Below are 21,486 nucleotides of genomic sequence, written 5' to 3'. Positions count from 1 at the left end.
AGCTAGATCTCGTCATCGAGTGTGTCCGTTAGGATTAGTGCGTCGGTTCACCGCACCAGCGGCCGGGTACTTGTCCGTGACGGGAGCGTCGAGTCTAGCTAGTCAGGTTTTGTTTCCAGGTATTAGGGCTAGGTAGCTGTCAATCATCGGTTCCTGCTGAAGAGCAGAAGCCACCTGAAGATCAGCGCCAGGCAAGTCTCCACCGGTGATTCCTGCATCTAGGAGCGGAAGGCCCCAGACGAGGATCACCACCACCTGCCTGCACAACACCCATCCCCAGGGTCTCCGAGGGATCGCCTCTCTGTTCCTCGCTAAGGGCTCGGAAGGAGCCTAAAGCTTGAGGTCGAGAGCACCGCAGAGGGTCACCGCTGCGAGGGATCTCCTCCTTGTCTTTCACCAGAGGCTTTCAATTAGCCAAAGGTTTGAGAGACAGGAGCTTCTCACCCACTGTCAACTACTGGACTGTGTAATTATTGTATTTTGTGTAACCTTGTGTTTGTGGGGTATTTTTCTATCTTCTTTCCTTCTTGGGGTTGGGATAAAAAGTGTTTATCTGCTTTTCCTTGTTGTGCTTTTAAAACTTTTACAATATATGGTTTGGCCTTTTTAAAGTGAGCAACGTTTTCATTTACTGTGGCATTCTTGGGTCAGCAAACACCTATGATAGATGAGGTTTGGTGGTATCTGCAACTTCCACTGAGACTTAATTAATAATAATCAGATGCAAATTTAGGCCTTAGTTATCCTCAGTGTAATAAGGAACTATCACTTAAGACAAGGCACTCTATAAATAAAATATAAATACTAATTTTGGACACAATATTTGTGAACTTACCAAACTGAAATTGTGCATTGTCAACAAGGCGAATCGATGCAGGAGCACACCTCTAGAAAAGAATGAAATCAATTTGTAAATAAAATTGTGCTGAAGTGGTTTAAACTGTAAGTCATGTTGTCAAAACGATAGATATAGATACTAAAATTTTTCGTTTCCCTTGAACTTCAGCATATACAGCATATATTGACTACCTGGATAGATACTAACAATGAGTAGATTTGACAAATTCAAAAATCTCAGTTTTAAACTGCATCAAGTTTTTGACATTAGGTCAAAAATCTGGCTTTAGGCTTAACTGTATTTATAAACAACAAACAAATTAACATGTCCCAAAGAAATCCAGCATTATTTTAAGGCCATGTCCTTATCTCTAAACAGAGTTCTTTGCAGAGATCATTCCAATGGAACAAATCTGCGCAGAACAAGGATAAACACAGGGCTGTTCTTCTCTAGACACACCTGAGCTTTTGCTCTGGAATAGCCACAGAGAGCATGTGAAGATATGTTGCATATAACAGCAGCTTAAAAGGGACAAATTCAGGGTGAATAGTTTCTGCTCTATGCTTTCTGTCCTGATGACAACATTGTGAGAGTCTTTAAAGGAGCAACTAAAGTGGAATCTGGCCTAACATATTTAAGTATGCATATTTAGAGGCATCTGACAAAGTGGGTCTTTGCCCACAAAACCTTATGCTCCAATAAATCTGTTAGTCTATATTTAGTATATCTCTATAGATAAATATGTTCACTGTGGGAAGAGAGTGATGTCATCACGTCACTCTGCATCCCAGAGCCCCTCCCTCAGCTGCTCTGCCTTCTCCCGCTCTCCATGGCACTTTCCACTCCTCCTTCGTGGGGGAGGCTGGCAGCCACGAGGCCTCCCCCCTCATGATTGGAGGGAGAGTGCATCAGGCCAGCCTCAGGCCGGTCCAACCCCTGGTGTCTGGTGGGGAAGTACCCAAGCAGGCCAGGGCTGCCACACCTCTGTCTGGCCCTGCCCAGCAGCTTAGGATGGAGGGGGGCTGGGGCTGCCTCAGCCAGGGACAGGGGCGATAGCTGGGGCTGGCCAGGACTGCCACTCCTTAACCTGTCCCTCCCTGGCAGCCAGCGGGAGAGCTAGGGAGGCCTACCCCCCCAAGAGAAGGGGGTTGGCAAGTGTAGCGAGCAGGAGGAGCAGCCCCTACTAGATTAAGGGGGAAAAAAGTTAATTTGCCTGTATAGTAAATATACAGTAAATATTGTTCTTCAAGGGGTAATGTAGACATTTATTCCATGTAGATGTGGGCACCCACTGCACCAAAGCCAGAGAATTTTCTGTAGCAGTACTCACCCTGGGGTGCCAGCCCCTCCCCCTGACTATATAAGAGCAACACTGCCCTGATCCCCCTCACTCTCTTCATATTGAACATCAAGAGCTATAGTCTGATGCCGAGGGAATGGAGGGTGGGTTGTGGAATAAGTATTTACATCTCATATTGAGAATAACAGAATACATGTAAGTAACTGTTTTTGATTTGAGTAGAATCAGTCCTGTAATTCCATGTACTCGCAGTAGGTAGAATGCAGTCTATTGAAACAAAGACTGCAAGATTGCCTTCCCAAAGTTCACTACATCCAGATCAGATGCAATAATGGTACAGTGATTTGTAAATGAACTTACAAAGAACCAAGTGGTAGCCCTGCAAATGTCCAACATAGGAAGACATTTAAAAATATATTACATTGTTTGCCCTCTCAGAATGAGCTTGAATCCACTGCTTAGGTGCACCCTGAGCTACTTTGTATGGTATGATACTAGAAGTTATCCGTGTAGAGACTGTCTGTGAAGAGGCTGCTTGCCCTTTCAGTAGAACACTACGCAGACAAAATTTGTAGCTGCAGCTGTAGCCACAAAAAATGAGCCACAGATATTCACATCCACAGATGCAGACTCCCATGGATATCAAGCAGATATCCATGGATTTGCAGGGCTCTACCTTTCAACTGCTCTGCATATGAAACAAATGGATAAGATGAAGACAAGAAGATTTAGCTTTATCTAGGTTAAAACCCAAACATCACCTGACATTCAACATGGAAAAATGCTACTCACCTCTAGTTGAATATGGCTTGAGGAAGAACACCAATTGGTTTGAGTGATGCTGGGAAACCACTTAGATAAAAATAAGGTGTGACTGCAGATTTACTTTGTCTTTGGAAAATTGCATAAGGAGACTCTGTCACTAAAGTTTGCAACTAACATGCCTTGCAGATGTTATTGCCGCAAAGAAAGCAGTTTTCTGACTTAGAAGGGAGCAAAGCGGCCACAGGCTGGATTGGATGTCCCATAAGAACTGCCAAAACATTACTGAGGTCCTACTAAGGAACCAGTTCCTCCACCAGTGGTGGAGACAGGCAGCTCCATTGAAGAACCTTACTACCATGGAGGCCAGAAACACCAACTTCCCCAGGGATAAATCAATTGATGGATGTAATTACAAAATTACCATCAGATGCACTTAACTAAGTGCAAGAAGAGAAAACTGAAGGAGTAACAAATACTTCACAACATTCCAAATACAAGTGATCTTTGGTTGAATTCTGTGGGCTAACAACCACACTAAGAACCACTTCCATTTGGTCAAATAGGTGGCTCTGGTGGAGGGCTTTCTACTAAGTAAGATTTGCTAGAGTGCTTAAACTGTTCCGTCTCCTCCTCCAACCATGCAGCTGAGCACTGGATGCAAAATTTGACCATGATGCAGAGTCAGGAGCTTAGGGCCAAGAGAAATGGGAAGCCGAAGGTCAAAGGTCAAAGATCTTGTTCTCATTGCTCCAATGTGGCAAAGTGCAGCACAATCTCATTTCAACTGGAAAATGATGACATGTTGGATGGCCACAGTGTTCCCTCTAAACTGTGGCAGCACGCCTCCACAGGTGAATAATCAGCCCCACCCAGTAAGAGACTCAGGGCTCGATGCATAGAGTTGACTGACTGGGAAGGGCAGATTAGTGACCTGTGAAGCTGTGCTGCCACGCAGTTTAAAGGGAACACTGATCACAACTGAAGCAGAAGGCATAAAAGTTTAATTGTTCAGGGAACCCAGACAGATCCCTTTGAGAGAAAAACAGCTCTTTGAATCTCATGGCAAAGAAATCTATCAGTGAAATGTTCCACATCAAAAGATGGGGACCAAAGGATGCTGGATTCCAAAGACCATTCATTATTTGGGGACAAATTTCTGGTGAGGTAATCTCCCAGCTGATTCTGGCTGCAGACAAGGGCTGCTGGACCCAGCATGATTTGATTTTAACAAATAGGGAGGAACTCTTTGAAAATTTGACAGTGAAAGGCAGCTTGGGTGAAAGTGATCATGGAATCAGAGTTCAGGATTCTAAAGAATGGTAGAAGGGAGAACAGCAAGAGACAATGGATTTTAATAAACTCGGAAAACTGGTAGGTATGGTGCCATGGGAAACAAAACTAAAAAGGAAAAACTGGTAAGTGTTGGCAGTTTTTAAAAGGGACATTATTAAGGGTCCAAAAGCAAACTATTCCACTCCATAGGAAAGACAAAGTATGGCAGGCGACCACGTTGGATCAACCAGGAGATCATATAAGATCTAAAAATCGAAAAGGAGTTGTATAAAAAGTGAAAAATAGATCAAAAAGCAAAGGATGAATGTAAGCAAACAATACAGATATGCAGGATGATGTTCTACAAGTATATTAGGAGCAAGAGAAAGACAAGGTCAGGGTAGGCCCATTGCTTAGTCAAAAGGGAGAAACAATAACAAGAAATTTGGAAATGGCAGAGGTCCTTAATGACTTCTGTGTTTCAGTTTCTGTCAAGATGATGTATGGTGATATGCCTGACATAATGAATGCTAGTGGAAACGGGGTAGGCTTAGAAGTTAAAATAAAAGAACAAGTTAAAAATTACTTAGAAAAGTTAGATGTCTTCAAGTCACCAGGACCTGATGAAATGCATTCTAGAATACTCAAGGAGCTGATACAGGAGGTATCTGAGCCTTAACCTATCATCTTTGAAAAATCATGGAAGTCGGGTGAGATTCCAGAAAACTGGAAAAGGGCAAATATAATGCTCATCTATAAAAAAGGAAAATAACCCAGGAAACTACAGACCTATTATTTTAACTTCTGTTCCAGGGAAGATAATGGAGCAAGTAATTAAGGAATTCATCTGCAAACATCTGGAAGATAAGGTGGTGATAGGTAACAGCCAGCATGGATTTGTAAAGAACAAATCATGTCAAGCCCAGTCTGCTGGCTTACTTTGATAGGAGATCAAGCTTTCTGGATAAGGGAGAAGCAGTAGACATGGTATACCTAGACTTTACTAAGGCATTGACAGTTTCACATGACCTTCATATCAATAAACTAGGGAAATGCAGCCTAGATGGGGCTACTATAAGGTGGGAGCATATCTGGCTGGATAGCCAGTCTCAGAGAGTAGCTACTAACAGTTCACAATCATGCTGGAAGGGCATAACAAGAAGGGTTCTGCAGAGGTCTCTTGGGACCAGTTCTGTTTAATATCTTCAACAACGATTTAGATGATGGCATAGAGAGCATGATTATTACCGTAATTTAGCGAATATACCCTGCACCTGAATATACCTGCAGTTTTTTCTATTTCAATAAAAAAAAATCTTGTATACCCCACGCACAAGTATAACCTGCGGGGTATACAAGACTGTGCCGGGGTAAATTTACGGTGCAGGGGTATATTTACGGTGTGGGGGGGTTAGGCTCCCAACCCACGACTGAACAACACGAGGAAACTTACAAACAGCCGGGAATTCTCTGGAGCTGGGGCAGAGGCATCCCCAGCAGAGGCGCATGGCGGGAGGCTCCCAGCCCGGGCTGACAAAGGGAAGGAGCCCGGAGCAGGTGGCCCAGCTGCCCCGAACCATGCCCTGGCCCAGGAGCAACAAGCAAGCACGTAGCGGGTTCGGTGTGCCACGGCTGCAGGCAGGGGAGGGAGCCCGTTTGGATTGCACAGGAGCAACAAGCACCATACCTGGGCCCCGCTTCTGTGGCTGCATGCAGACTCCCGCCATTGCTGCTGGGCACCGAGCTCCGCGGCCACAACTTGCTCCAGGCTCCTTCCCTTTGTCAGCCTGGGCTGGGAGCCTCCCACTTTGCGCCTCTGCTGGGGATGCCTTTGCCCCAGCTCCGGAGCGTTCCTGGCCGTTGCGCCCCTTGTACGTTTCCCCGTGTTGTTCGGTCTCGGGCTGGGAGCCTAATCCCAGCCCGGCAAAGTTAGTGAAAGGGGTGGGGGAGAGGGGATCCTCTGCTATTTCAGAAAAAAAAAAAACCTATATAATCCGTGCACGACTATAGCCCGCAGGAAAGGGGGTAGCGGGGTTTGTAAAAATGAATATAACCCACAGGTTATATTTGCTAAATTACGGTAAGTTTGCAGATGATACTAAGCTGGGAGGGGTTGCAAGTGCTTGGGAGTATAGGGTCATAATTCAAAATTATCTGGACAAACTGAAGAAATGGTGTGAAGTAAACAGATGAAGTTTAATAAGGACAAATGCAAAGAACTCCACTTAGGAAGAAAATCAGTTTCACACATACAGAATGGGAAGCGATTGTCTAGGAAGGACTACCGATTAAAGGGATATAGGAGTCATAGTGGGCCACAAGCTAAATATGAGTCAACAGTGTGACAGTTGGAAAAAAAAAAAGCAAACATGATTCTGGGATGCATTAACAGGAGTGTTGTGAGCAATACATGAGAAGTCATTCTTCAGCTCTACTGTGTGCTTATTAGGCCTCAACTGGAATATTGACAAGGAATCCTGTAGCACTTTATAGACTAACAGATGTATTGGAGCATAAGCTTTCATGGGCAAAGACACACTTCGTCAGATGCATCTGAAAGCTTATGCTCCAATACATCTGTTAGTCTACAAGGTGCTACAGGATTCCTTGTCGCTTTTGCAGATCCAGACTAACATGGCTACCCCTCTGATAATTGGAATAGTGTGTCCAGTTCTCGGTACCACATTTCAAGAAAGATGGAGAAATTGGAGAAGGTCTAGAGAAGAGCAACAAAAATGATTAAAGGTCTAGAAACCATGACCTTCTGAGGGAAGACTGAAAGAACTGGGCTTGTTTAGTTTAGAAAAGACTGAGAGGCTACATGATAGGAATTTTCAAGTACCTAAAAGGATGTTACAAGGAGGAGAGAGAAAAATTGTTCTCCTTGGCCTCTGAGGATAAGACAAGAAGCAAAGGGCTTAAACTGCAGCAAGGGAGGTTTAGGTTGGAAATTAGGAAAAGCTTCCTAACTGTGAGGGTGGTTAAACACTGGAATAAATTGCCTAGCAGGGTTGTGGAATCTCTATCACTGGAGATATTTAAGAGCAGGTCAGACAGGCACTTGTCAGGGATGATCTATTCTAGACAGTGGTTGGTCCTGCCGTGGGGGCAGGAGGCTGGACTTTATGACCTCTTGAGGTCCCTTCCAGTTCTAGGATTTTATGATTCTATGAGCTGGGACTAAACAAGCCCAGCTCATACCTGTCTGGAACTGCTGTGGCTTTGCATTTTAAATGTAGTACGAGCCAGGCTGCTCGTCTACACAATTAGTCAATTACCTGCCTTTTAACATTTTTACAGTGCATCAGTAATCTACCTGAAAACACCATCCGAGCAACATGGCTCCCAGCCCGGGCTGACAAAGGGAAGGAGCCCGGAGCAGGTGGCCCAGCTGCCCCGAACCATGCCCTGGCCCAGGAGCAACAAGCGAGCAGGAATTGAACTATTAAAACATATCAATCATTATAGAAGACCATTATATTGACTACTTTTTTGTTTTAGTTCCCATCCCTGGGCGGCAAACATACGGGTGGTGGGCCACATGTGGTCACGGGCCAAGTGTTGAGTAGCCCTATCCTAGAGCATAGCATTGTCAACATTCTCTAAGCACAGAATATTGTTCTCCTTTTAACAGAGTGATTAAAACGTTCTATTTTCCAAGATACATTTAGTTATTGGAGCCACCAATATTAAAATCATCATAAAACAACTTTATATTTTATCTGAATAAATGAAAGATTGCAAGTTTTCCTGATTAACATATAGTTCCTAAGCATATAAGCAGTAAAGGTGATACAAGCCAGCAATCCCAGTATATTTTTTACAGGAATAAGAGGGCAATAGGAAAGGAGCACATAAAAAATAAGGAAACACGCAAAGTGGAAAGGATAGTAGAAACAGAAATTCGTATTAGTACCACACAGTAGGGATGTAAAGGACTAATCGACTGTCTGATAAGCAAATGCAAAGAGTTGACTAGTCGCTTCCCTCCCCTTGCTGCCTCTATCAGATAGAGGCAGCAGGGGACGAGGGGAGAAGGACAGAAGAGGTGGTAGCGCTGTAGGGAGCCAGGAGTTACCAGGGGCTCTTGTACATTTCAAAGGCAGAACACGGAAGTGCTTATCAACTAGGAAATTCCATCGACTATGAAATTAATCACTACTTAACATCCCTACCACACAGTCAAGAAGAAGAATCTGTTTGAACAATCCAAAAATACATACATACTTGATTCCCAAAGAATGTAGCCAGATTTGGTGAAATCTAGAGTTCCTCACAGCCCCTGAAGCCCCAATATTTACTTCTATAGTAATCACTTATTACCAGTAAATCCTTGATACAGTAGTTCATTAACAAACACCATCTAATAAAGAAAATTTGTATATACATTATTGAAATGATGGACTTTACATCTATGTTCTTTTCCTGTGAGCCAAGGTCATAAGTAAATTGATGGTAATCTTTTAACCCTTCAACAGTAATGGAGGGGAGGAGAAGAAAAGGATCAGTATCAACTTATACAAAAGCAGCCATAGGAGATCACCAGAAGCAATACATAAATTCCATATATTTGGATAATTGCACAGATGTCTCCTCTTGTAAGGAGAGTTTGAAGGTATTTGAGGTATTTTTCTGCTTCGTGAGGAGACATGAACAATATTATCTTGTAGATTCTTACTATGGAGTGTTGCCAAGTATTAAACTTAAATTTAATTAATCTGCCCAGCCAACTATTTTCATTGATTAAAAGATGCCCTGATTTCAAACACATCACAGGCATAACCTTTAAAGAGTAGTATTTTAAATTGTTGGTTCTCCTCGTAACTCCTTTCCCCTCCCTCTCTAGATTTCTGAAATGTAAGCTCCTTAGGTGATAGGAACTTCAGAGCTAAAGCTCTAAACTGATCTGGTTCTGTCTTAGGGTCAAGGGACCAAAATGCCTCTTCTGTTTCTAAAGAAATTAAAAAGATCCACTGGCAGGATCCATCAATTCAGTAGTTTAGGAACAATTACAGAGGATTTACCTTTTTGTTTTCCCTCAGGAACACCTACAATACTGACATTACATTCTTATGAGCAATCTTCTAGATCAATAAGCTTGATCTTACAGTCCTGTTATCATTAGAGGTCTTCATAAATTGTAATTTGCTGTCTTTGAAATCTTCCACTTCAGAAATTCTGTTTTCTGCTTCATGCTTCACTCATTCATCTGGATTTAGCTTGCAGTGCACTCTGAATCGGTCACAGTGATCTGTAGGGTGGAAACTGTAGATTTAATTACAACAGTATCTATGGCCACCTGCTGTAGGACAGGTATCAGCTGCATTCCGTGGTGTGAAGGAAGCACTCTGCTTGTAGAAGGTGGGAGAGGCAGATATCCTCTGTTTTTTCAGTGCTTTCAGATTTGGAAAGGAAGACGGTGCTAGAGGACATCTAAAGGGTTTCAATAGTCAGGTGCAATAGTCCTGGATGGTGATGTTTAGGAGACTATGTTTGGGGTTTCTGCGCTGGCCACTTCAGAGATCAAAACCTGTATTCATTTTGGTCGAGGAACCAGAGAGCAGTGTAACATCCTTCCTGAACCGAGGGTGCCAGGACTAGACTCCGTATTCCAGTAGCAGTTCCAACAGTGCCAAATAAAGTAGTAAAATAACTTCTCTATTTCTCCTGGAAATTCCCGTATATACATCCCAAGCTCACAATAACTCTTGGCCACAGCATCAAAGCATGAACTTACATTCGGATGATTATTCACCATGACACCTAAACCCTCTTTAGACTCACTGCTTCTTAAGATAGAATCCTCCATTTTGTAATTATAGCCTACATTCTTTCTTCCCAAATGAACACACTTTTAACCTTATTAAAATAGTTTATTTGCACTGTTTATCAAATGATCAAGACTGCTCCGAAACAACGACTTGGCCCTTGTTATTTACCACCACTACCTAATTTTTGGGTCAGCTGCAAACCTTATCAGTGATTTTAGGCTTTCTTCCAGATCATTGATAAAAATGTTAATTATCATAAGATCAAGTACTGGTCTGTGGGGGACCCTACTGGAAACACACTTGTTTGGTGATGATTCCTTGTCTAAAATTGTATTTTGAGACCAATCACTTAGCCAAGCTTTCAATCCATTTAATGTGCATGTGATAATTTAATATTCTGGTTATTCAATTAAAATGTCATGTGGTACCAAACCAAAGGCCTTACAGAAGTCTTAGTATGGCAACATTATTTTCTTCATCAAAACTTGTGATCTCATAAAAAATGGAATCACTTTAGTATGACCGGATGTATTTTCCACAAACCCACAATGATTGGCCCTACCTATATTCTTCTTCTTTTATTCTTTCTAAGCTGGAACGCTTATCAGCCATTCCATTATCTTTCCTGGGATCAATGTCAGGCTGATAGGCTTCTAATTACTCATGTAATCCTGGCACAACATGAGCTTTCTTCCAGTTCTCCAGAAATTCTCCAGTTCGTCAAGACTTATATTTAATAGTCCAGCAAGCTGCTCGGCAGCTCTTTTAAAACTCCTGGATGCAAATTATCTTGATTTAAAAATGCCTAACTTTAGTATCCTCTATTTAACATCCTCCAGAGATACTAATGGAAAGCAAAGAGAGGTACTACCACCATGTGAAAGTCATCTGTTTTTTCCTCTACATCCAGCACAAAAATACTCATTGAGCTTCATGGTCTTATCAGCATAATCACTGACAATTCTACTTTCATATCTAGTAACGGACCAAAACCATGGTCAGTACTCTTTTTATTGTTTACATTAAAAATGTACTGTCTTTATCTTTACTGGGCATAGATTTCTTCTTATTTCCCGTCACTTCCCTTACCCATTTTCTACAGTTCCTAGCTTTTGATTCATTACTATTAACATCCCCTTTCTTACATTTATTTATATATTTAATTTTTATTGCTGCCTTTACTGCTCCTCTAAAGCAAAACAAAAAAAAATGTTAGCCAGCACAGCCTTCTCTCTCAAATATGAGACTGGGGTTTGAGACATTTAATTAGGTATTCTTAAATAATTCCCAGTTCATTTTTCTTATTTATTCTCTCTCATAGCTGATTTGACTCAATTGTTTTCAGCTTTGTGAAATTGGCTCAAAGCACTATATTTTCATATTTATATACACACTACATATTTTAATATATATAACATGTGGTGTATATAAGTATAAATGTAATTTGTACCTATGCCACCATTAATTTATAGTTCTGTGATCAGTTCCACTTAATCAGTTAGGACAAGTTTAACTTTTGGCTGCAACACTTTTGAGTTAGGAAATTTATCTATAACATTCAGAAATTTCAAACATGTCATTCAAATGTAAGTACCTCATGATCATGCCGGGCTTTTTATCTCTACACATTACAGACAGGCGCATTAGAAAGTAGTCATCCTGTTATCTATTATGATTGAATGGTGAGTAGTAGACACCAACGTACACCGCAGCTTGTGATTTATCTATTCGGACATTGATCCATAAGAATTCAAGATCACTTTCTTCTGAATTATCAATGAGTTGAAAAACAGGTAATGACATTTTTGATAGGGGGCAGGATACCATAGATCCACACTATAATACTTTTCGATCTACTGTTATCCATTTATGCTAGTTCTCTCACTGGAGATTTATTTTCATATTAAATATTTAATTGGGCATAAAACAAGATATAATTGACAGTTCAACACAAAAAAAGAGGAGAAAGTATATATGAGAAAATGTTAAAATGGCTATTATAGATCTTCAAAAATAGTCTGCCATATACATCTTATATTACATTTACTGTACAGCAGTAAGCTAGCTTTAGTGCAGGATGCAATTTACTACTTTAAAGGTACCAATAGTAAGAAAAAACACTAATAAGAAAAAAGGTAAGTTTAGAATCCAGCCCATGAGGATTACATTTTTTGTTTTGGTTTGGGTTTTTTTTTTCCCCTACTTTCATAAGTATTCTAGAATTATGTGCTCAAGATCTTTCTGAAAACTATTCTGGGAATGTGACTGCTGAACATTACCTTGAGAAACCTCCAGGCCGATGCTATCAGCTACAAAACTTTTCAAAGAAAACTAGAACAGTCCCAAGGTAGCTATGTAGAATAAAGACCACTTCAACCTGAGGCATCCCTGATCCACCCCAAATACTGCTATCAGCTGTCCCTTCACTCCTAAATGCCCGCCCCCCATTTTCCGTTGTCATATCTCTAGCAGATTGGATCAGTTGTTCTCTTCTGTTACTAAAAAGTGATCCAAAGAGTTTCTGTATCTTCCAAAACAGTGCCTGAGTATAGCACCATTCTAGTGCACATACACTCATCTGTGGTACTTGCTGTTCAACTTCCTTAATCTGGAACAACATGAAAATAAGTTTTCAAATCAAATTTTAGCTAATTTTTTAAAACAAATTAAACTGAGGTTTCAAAGGTTTTAAAATTGAACCCACTTAACCACAAGTAGTATCTAAAGGCAATAAGAGCATTACTGTGCCACCTAGTGATAGAACTCAAACTGTAACAGAATTCAACCACAAAACTTCTCTTTACCTGCTTCGCTATTTCTCTTAAACAGGCCACTCCTCGTTCGAAGTTAGGAAATACTACAGAGCCATACTTCTGATATTCAGGTGTTGGTCGAATTTTTATTGTGACTTCTGTAACCACTCCAAGAGTTCCTTTAAAAAAGGAAATGTATGTCATTTCAATGTCAAAAATATTTCTGGCTTTCAGACTTAATAGATTGAGTATTACTGATGCCATAAATTAGATGCCTCTGGAAATCTGATAATTTATTTTAAAAGCTTAGAGTAGCAGTTGTGTTGTGCATCATTTCACCAGAAATTTAATTTTTCCTTCTACATGTCTCCAAACAAATGTTGACAACATTTCTCTAATTGTAGATCAGTTTTCTTTCAGAAAAATCAAACAAGATCAAGATGTTTACAATCTAATAGTTTTAATGAAATAGTCTGCAAAAGCACAGCTGCTTTACTGTATTCACGCCAAGCTGTGCCTCTGTTTTTGACAGGCTCTAAATGGAATTGTCAGGTAAAGAAAACAGGTTGTATATCCAGTTGTATAAGCCAATTAGGTTTAAAAATGAATATTTTTTCACCATTCTACTCAGTGATTTGTAGTGAAGGGGATTAGTTATTACAATAGTATTGATTTGAGTTAGGAGAAAAGCTAAATTAGTTTTCAAATCCTTTAACATTAGGACTATAAACAAACAATTCAGGATGGAGAAGAATTAACTTGTTACCTGAGGAAATCAAGCAACTGAAATTAACCTGAAGATCATACAAGAAATACAGGAGGTCGGGTAAATCAGTTAGGATATAACTACATTTTTAAGATGGTTTTGTGAAAGCCTTCACAGAGTTTGACTAACTATTAACGTGAGTTATTCAATGTTGGAATGTCATGGTAAAATGGCAATATGTAGTGCTAAAAACAATGCAAACTACTGCTGTAAGTAGGGTTTCGGTGTCTTGAAACATTACATTACATGTGCATACATTACACTTGAATCAGAAATCTTTAGCAGCACATGTGCAGGAAATCTGCACCAAGGGCATGAAAAGGTTGTGACCATTGGAGATTTAGTCAGACATTAAATATTTATTTGAACATAAAACAAGATATAATTGATCTCTCAACACAAGAGAAGTATATACACAAAAATGTTAAAAAGGCTATTACAGAGCTTCATTAAAAATAAGGTTTATATGACACTGTTATATTTATTATGCAGCAGGAAGCTAGCTTTAGTGCAAGTTACAGTGAAGGTGATAACTCAAATTTACTATTTAAAAATAGAATACTTTTATTAGTAATGTACATTAAGCATCTACACTGCTTGCTTATTTCGAAATAGCTTGTCTACACTGCAGCCTCAAAATTAGTCCGGGCCAGGCTTCCCTAATACAGATGTGCTATCTCAATTTAGAGCCCCAGGAGGCACTGGGGAAGAATAATTTAGAATGGCTCTGGTGAGCGGCTATTTCGATATAGCAGCAGTGGAGCTTTTATACACCCCTTATTTCGAGATAGCTATTTTGGAATAGGCATTATTCCTTGAAGAATGAGGTTTGCAGATTTCGGAATAAGCCGTCCGTTATTTCAAAATAATTTCAAAACAGAATCATTGTGTAGACCCTCGCATTGTTTTTTCAAAATAACACTAATTATCTCCAAATAATGGTGCAGTGTAGACACACCCTTAGATCCACCCCACAAGGATTATCCATTACTAAGCTTTTTGTTTTGGTTTGAGTTTTCTTCCTGAAAGCTTTGATTATTCTGTGGTGGATGTTGTGATTATAGGAACACTTAATACACCCAAATACAGGGATTATGATTTGTGTGTGCGCGCGTGCACGCACGCATCCATCCATCCTCCCTCCCTCCTTCCCGGGATGGCATACCAGCACCTATTTTCCCATCTGAAATTGAATTGAATGGGATTCCCCTCTGGCATACCAGCATGTATTTCCTGGGGAGGCTTGGCCCCAGATACACGGCTCTTAAAGGGGCTGTGATTGCATTTTGGCCCCCGGTGCAGTTTATTTATTTTTTTTTGCTCAGCTTTGAGCCGGGAGTACCAGCACCTTTTTTCTTACAAAAAATATTGTCTGTGTGAGAGAAAATAATTGTAATGGGTTGCTCTTTAATCCAAGTTCCCTACAATTTGAGACAACTAAACAAACTAAGCACCTTTTGTGCCTATCAGTGAGATAGTTCTGCCCAATATCAAACTGTTTAAATCCAGGGGATTTCTGCATGGCAAAAAAATTCCTAGAACAGCACTGGAACTAACTAAACTAGAATTTCACTATATTTTTCCCCCAGGAGTAGTTTGTGGTTGTTGAGGTTTGAAATGCTGACTTGCAACTATATACAAAAGGAGAAAATTCTCTTTTGAGCTGGGTAACTGATGCTCAAAAGCAATGGGAAGCTCCAACTCTTGCTACAAATGGTAAGAATGAACAGAGGAAAATCATGGCCACTCCCATTTTATGCCCTCTGCGCCACTTGAGGATGGCAGAGTCCATGCACTATTGAACAGTACTGATGTCAAAGGTCTCTAACTTGAGTATGCTCAGGACACACATTTAGAGTGCATAGACAGGTTTTTATCTTGCAGTTTCAAAAAATTTACTAAGTAATTAGATTGCAAAGTCTTCGAGACACAACCATGCCCAGCTGTGTATTTCTGTAGTGCCTAGTAGGGATGTAAATGACTAGTCAATTACCCAATAAGCAAATGCTTATTGGGTAGCTGAGCTGGAACTCTACTAGTCACTTCCCCACGCTTCCTTCCTCTATCAGAGAGAAAGGCAGCAAGGGGAGAAGGGAGAGAGCATGAACCGGTGTTGGGGGGAGCTGGTTTAAAAGCTGGTTCCCCCCCACCCTGCAGAGACAGTGCTGGGAGCAGGGAAACTACACGAGCAGGGATTGAAACAGTCCCATTCGCGTCGATCCCACCGCTGCTCCTCTATCTTTGGAATGTACAAGAGCCACCTACAGCTCTTGTACATTTCAAAGGAAGAAGCGCAGAGGGGAACCTGTGCCAGGTGGACTGCTTTGCTCCCTGCTGGTGCAGCTTCCTGCTGCCTCTCTCCCTCTGAAATGTAGAAGAGCTGTGAGCAGCTCCTGTACATTCCAACGGGAGAGGTGTAGTGGAATAGTGAGCACCCCCATTATCGACTAATCATGTAGTCGATGGAAATTCCATCAACTACTGGATTAGCTCATTCGTCAAAATTTAACATCCCTAATGCCTAGCACAGTGGAGATACAATTCTGATTGGGGCCTTTTGGAGCAACTGAATTACAAATAATGAACTAGGAAAACAGAGCATACAGTAACAAGTCTATGGTGTAAAGCAGATGGCAAATTTATACCAGCTTGTTAGGTTACCAGATTTTGCTAATAACTAGACTAAGGAAAGATCTATACTACGGAGGAAGACAGGCTTACGGTTCACAATTCCAGTTAGGTAAATAACATAGCTGGAGCCAACGTACTCGGTGCCATTCCCACAATAGGAGATTGACATGAGAAATACTCCCTTTGATTTCCCTTACGATAGGCAAGGAATGCTAGTGTTGATGGAGGTACCCTCAACATTGGATTTAGACCTGCTACACTCAATGCTTGAAGATCAACTGCTGCAGCATCAATTTCTCTGCAAGTCTAGTCATAGCCTAAACTTTCCATCTGACATGACTAGCTTTCTTTAATTCTAATCAGTTATAACAGACAAAGGGGATAATACTGTAGTTTTTAGTAGTTAAGAAGTAGTCAATATGAACTTACATGAAGATGTAAATAGAAGTCCTGGACTTTGGAAAATTTTAGATGTGTGGAATTTGAAGAAAATTTGTTTTAAGAACTTAAACTCTTCGGTTCTCAGCAATACAAGCATTTACAAGAAGTTCTAAAGACTATTTTAAATAGTCAACTCTGTACAACACATGAATAATGATTCTTTATACTAACTCCTTATGATAATTTTTCTATGAAAACGTTTTAACAGCATTTGCAGTAGGTGTCTGTTAGAAACTTTTAATTTAAAAAGCTTTTCAGAGTTTTTTGGGTACCTATTGGAGTAATATGGACATCTTTCTCATGGAGAAATCCTGCAGGAGTAATTGATACATACCAGAAACAAAAGGGAATAAATAGAAGGATACTGACAAGGAAAGGAACACAAACCTGGTCAATTATATATTCAGTTGTTCATGTGAACACTTCATGTTAAATGAAATTTTTTGAGAATAAATGTCCCTCAATACACATGTAAATTTACATTGGCCCTACTTCTGCATATGCATGAAAATTGAAATACTCACATAGCAATCTTAAGCAAATCCAACTAGAATCATTTTAATTATAAAAAGATACAAACCAACAAGACATTTTCATATTAATAAATAACTTCTTGAAATGTAATTTGGTGCCATGTTTCACCTAAATGGGTAAGCCAAAATTAATGAATATTTAATTACTTCCAAATCATTTTAAATTGAGTAGATTCAGTTACATTAACTTTATTAAAACAGCAAGAAACAATACATCCTGCATTAAGTAACATGGTACCAGAAGGCTAAAGTAGAGATTTAATTACTTAACACAAAGAAGAAGATAACCTCAGTATTGTAGTAATTAACATTTCTTGGCTGTTTATATGGCAATGATTTTTAAATAGTTTCTTAACGTTTGAGTTCAAACAAATTGATAATTATAGTTAGACGCGAGAGAAGTATCAATAGACCTTTTTGGGCACGTATTTATGGAACACCACGTGGCCATGTTCAGAGCCACAAAGTGGTAGAAAAATGAAGGAAAATTCTTCCTTGGAATACTACCCATTAAATGAAAAATAAGGTTTTGAATAAATAAATCCCAAGGGATTTCAAACCATTACAAGAAAATGATATAATCTCACTAACACCATCTTGATATTACTTTTGTTTATACCTTCAGATCCCATAATGAAATGATGGATATCAGGTCCTGTTGACATGCGAGGTACTTGACAGCCTTTTTCTATTACTCCTCTTGGGGTTACCATTTTAATGTGAACCACCTGTTTAACAAATTATACAGTGATTATATATTCCTGTAGTATTTAACAGTCAAGCAATTAATATCTATGGATTAATATATTTGTATAAAACTTGTTTACCAGAAAAATGCAACTTTACTTCATATAATTATATATTAAAATTTGAAAATCCAGTAAATTATCTTAGACATGTGAAGTAGCCTGCTAACAACTAATAAATCTAATACAATTCAGTTTGCCAATGAAAGTGTAGATTATTCTTGCTGCTTTCCCCAAATCAAAACTTCTCTTCTGTCCCTTTATACATGCCACAATTAATCTATAATTAAACATTTTGTTAGGTTTCTCATAATGCCCTAATTCAGTATCTTCCTTTTGTTTAAGCATCATGATTTCACTGGTTAACACTGACATATACATACTTTACTATATCTCACAGGAAAATTGTAAAGGAGATGGAATTTTTAAATGTAGAATGCCAAAAATCAACCTTTACCAAATACAGCAATTTTAAGATAGTTACATTTGGCTGAAAGATGAATATATCACCATTAAAAATTATTTCCGGTGAAAATTAAAAAACCCTACATTTATTGCAAATGCATATTTACATAGCAGCTTGTCTACAAATTTGCCGTGGTAGCAGAAGATTGACAGTCCAGATAGTGCTAAAAATCCTTCTTAACCTCACTATATTTGTTTCTACTCTGATGTGTCCAGATTGCTTATTATATATCCATATTATGTAATTTTTATTTCTTGCTATAATAGAAATAGAGATACAGTAAAAAAATTAGGAGTTTTCAAAGCCGATAAAATATGAAATTTGAAAGCATCTTAAATTCAACAAATGGCCTTAGAATTTCAGTGCACATTTAAGACTCTCGAAATGTCTGGATGGCTTAACAATATAACCTAATGGCTTCTCCTGAACTCTTTATACGTCCATGAAGACAGTTTCATAATGTGCATATTTACATAGAAAACTGCATTTTTATTTAAGCTGTTTCAAATTTGGAGTAAGGCAGGTACCTTTAGCAAACAAAGGAGCTATAAAGTATGATCCTGGCTGCTCACTGTAAATGTTCACTAACATTTTATTTTATGTATCTATATATGAGAAAATGTACAGTATTGATGCCAGAATTATATTTTAGTTCCATTGTTTGCTAACAGGGAGGGTTTTATTCTAAATTTTAAGAAGCCTTAACATAAAGGTAATTTAAGACAATTACTATCAACTCCCACTTTCACTAGGACTGGAAGGGACCTCAAGAGGTCATTGAGTCCAGTCCCCTGCCCTCATGGCAGGACCCAGTACTGTCCAGACCATCCCTGATGGACATTTATCTACCCTACTCTTAAATATCTCCAGAGGTAGAGATTCCACAACGTCCCTGGGCAATTTATTCCAGTGTTTAACCACCCTGACAGTTAGGAACTTTTGCTTAATGTCTATCCTAAACCTCCTTTGCTGCAGTTTAAGCCCACTGCTTCTTGTATTATCCTCAAAGGCCAAGATGAATAAGTTTTCTCCCTCCTCCTTATGACACTCTTTTAGATACCTGAAAGTTGCTATCATGTCCCCCCTCAATCTTCTCTTTTCTAAACTAAACAAACCCAATTCTTTCAGCCTTCCTTCATAGGTCATGTCTTCATAGGTCTCTCTCTGTCCCAGTTGAGAGTAGTTTACAGAAACCAGTACTGAATGTTTCATGTTGGAGTGGAAATGCTAGATAAAAAAATTAAATTACCAGATCTTCAATGTTTCCATATATGTTCTTTTTCATTCCTGATGCTCGTGTGGCCACCCAACCTCCAAGGGAGCTGAATTCCATAGAATCTGGCTCATGACCTGTACAGTAACCACTCTCACCAAGCTAAAGATAGAAAGAAATATATCACTGTTGCAAAACAGTCTGCTTCTGTTTAGTAATCAATGTATTAATTTTTAAAAATTTCAAATATTTTAAAAACTAACGTATTTTCCCCTATAATTAGCATCTTGAACCAAGTACAAATAGTCAATCTTTTGACATTTAAGAATAAATTTGATACAATTAAATGGCTCTGTTTTCTACTGTGCATGTGTTAAGCAGTATGTCATAGCAGGAGACCAGTTTTCTGCATTGTATCTCCCACCCATATTTTAGAACAAAGATCCCCATTGTCATTGTCTGCGAGGTGTGATTCAAATACATGTGGAGAAAAGATTATAACTCAGTAACTTCCAACTTCACTTAAATGTTTCCAGTAAATAACTAAATAAGTCTTTGAGGTGCTTCTAGACTAACAAAACATGTAGATGGCATCATGAGCTTTCGTGGGCACAACTCACTGAAGAAGTTGTGCCCACGAAAGCTCATGATACCATCTACATGTTTTGTTAGTCTTTAAGGTGCAACTATACTATGTGTTTTAAGCTATTGCTGTTACAGACTCATACTCCTCTGAAGTATCCAATAAATAAAGTACTTAATCTTTTGTTCTCTCTCCCCTAATGTAATATGCAGCAGGTCTACAGAAATTGAGCAAATTGCTTGTATTTAATTTACTCAAGAAGGAATGTGTTTTAACACAGAGCCATCTGGTTTAGCTTCCTGCATGCAATACCACTGACAAATTTGTAATGCAGATCATGCATTTTCTGTACATTTAATAGGTACTTGTTTCTCATTTTTCTGTATTAGTCTGGCACTGCCATCTGCACAATACGTGAGTACGATTGCATCCCCCTAAAAATGTAACACCAAGGCACTCTCACTGACAATGTAAGATGTAAAGCAATCTTGTGTTGAATAGTACAGACTCCACCAATCTGATGGCTCGCACATTATCTTCCACACCTTAATGACTTAACCAAATAAACAATGAAGGTGCTAATGTTTCTTGATGTCTGTGTAGAATCTAGCCTTGGTCATCTTCCTTTCCAAGGGCAAACTAATAGTTCTTATCAGCCTCTTGTTACTACAGTAGAGTCTTCATTATCCAACCTAAACGGGACCAGAGGATGGTCGGATAACGGAAATGTTGGATAATATGGAAAATTATTTTAATACAGTAATTAATTTTATAAATTTGAACTTTGTAATACCTTGCGGGGTCCAGTTCTAACCCCCCTGAATCTGCTGCATTGACCAGCTCTTGTATTTCTCCTCAAATGGGAGTAAGATCCAGGGTTCTGCCTTGCGGCGGGAACTCAGCCCTCGCGCTGCACCACTCCATGTCCCCGGAGATGATTTTCCAGAGCTGTGTGTGGTTTGCCTAAGACGTGAGGCAGGGCAAGGTGCTTGCCACTTTCCACAGAAACAGGAAAAAAAAAAAAGCTACTTTGCTGAATTCTTCAGCCACAAGAGGGAGCTGCAGACCTGCCAACCAGAGCTCCCGCCCAGTCCTGGAACAGGGAAAGGGAAAGCAAGGCCATTGTGGTGAAGTGTCTCTGGAGCCCCTTTCCATGACATGACGGGCGGTACATCAGATAACACGGAATGTTGGATAAACGAAGGTCTGATAATTGAGACTCTACTGTATTTAGTCTTAAAGGTACTACTAGACCAGCCTTTTTAAGCACAAGATCACTTTTTGATTTTAGTCCAGGATCTACCTCAAACCCAAATATCCCTGCCCCGCTGCTTCTCTGAGGCCCTGCTCCACCTTTTTGCTGAGGCTACAGAATAAGAAGGGCAGGAAGATGGGCAGAGTGACCTTG

General features: G+C 39.6%; 1 protein-coding gene across 5 annotated transcripts in view; it reads right to left on the bottom strand.

Annotated features, from left to right (window-relative positions):
• The window catches only part of AGPS (alkylglycerone phosphate synthase), a 148,391-nt gene that overhangs the window by 72,168 nt on the left and 54,737 nt on the right, over positions 1-21,486 (bottom strand). For all 5 annotated transcript variants that reach the window (XR_016350054.1, XM_089779779.1, XM_075933712.2 and 2 more), the window contains exons 9-12: positions 19,532-19,657; positions 17,690-17,798; positions 12,751-12,878; positions 836-887 (exon numbers count right to left, since the gene is read on the bottom strand). Coding sequence is in view for 4 of the 5 variants with exons in the window: in XM_089779779.1 (XP_089635905.1) it covers positions 836-887; positions 12,751-12,878; positions 17,690-17,798; positions 19,532-19,657 (415 nt within the window). In the remaining variant the exon portion in view is untranslated. The remainder of the gene's footprint in view (positions 1-835; positions 888-12,750; positions 12,879-17,689; positions 17,799-19,531; positions 19,658-21,486) is intronic.

Source organism: Pelodiscus sinensis, chromosome 7, assembly GCF_052426305.1.
Source record: "Pelodiscus sinensis isolate ZL-2025 chromosome 7, ASM5242630v1, whole genome shotgun sequence".
NCBI lineage: Eukaryota > Metazoa > Chordata > Testudines > Trionychidae > Pelodiscus > Pelodiscus sinensis.
Note: the sequence above shows the minus strand (reverse complement) of the source record. Positions and strands in the feature narration are given on the sequence as shown.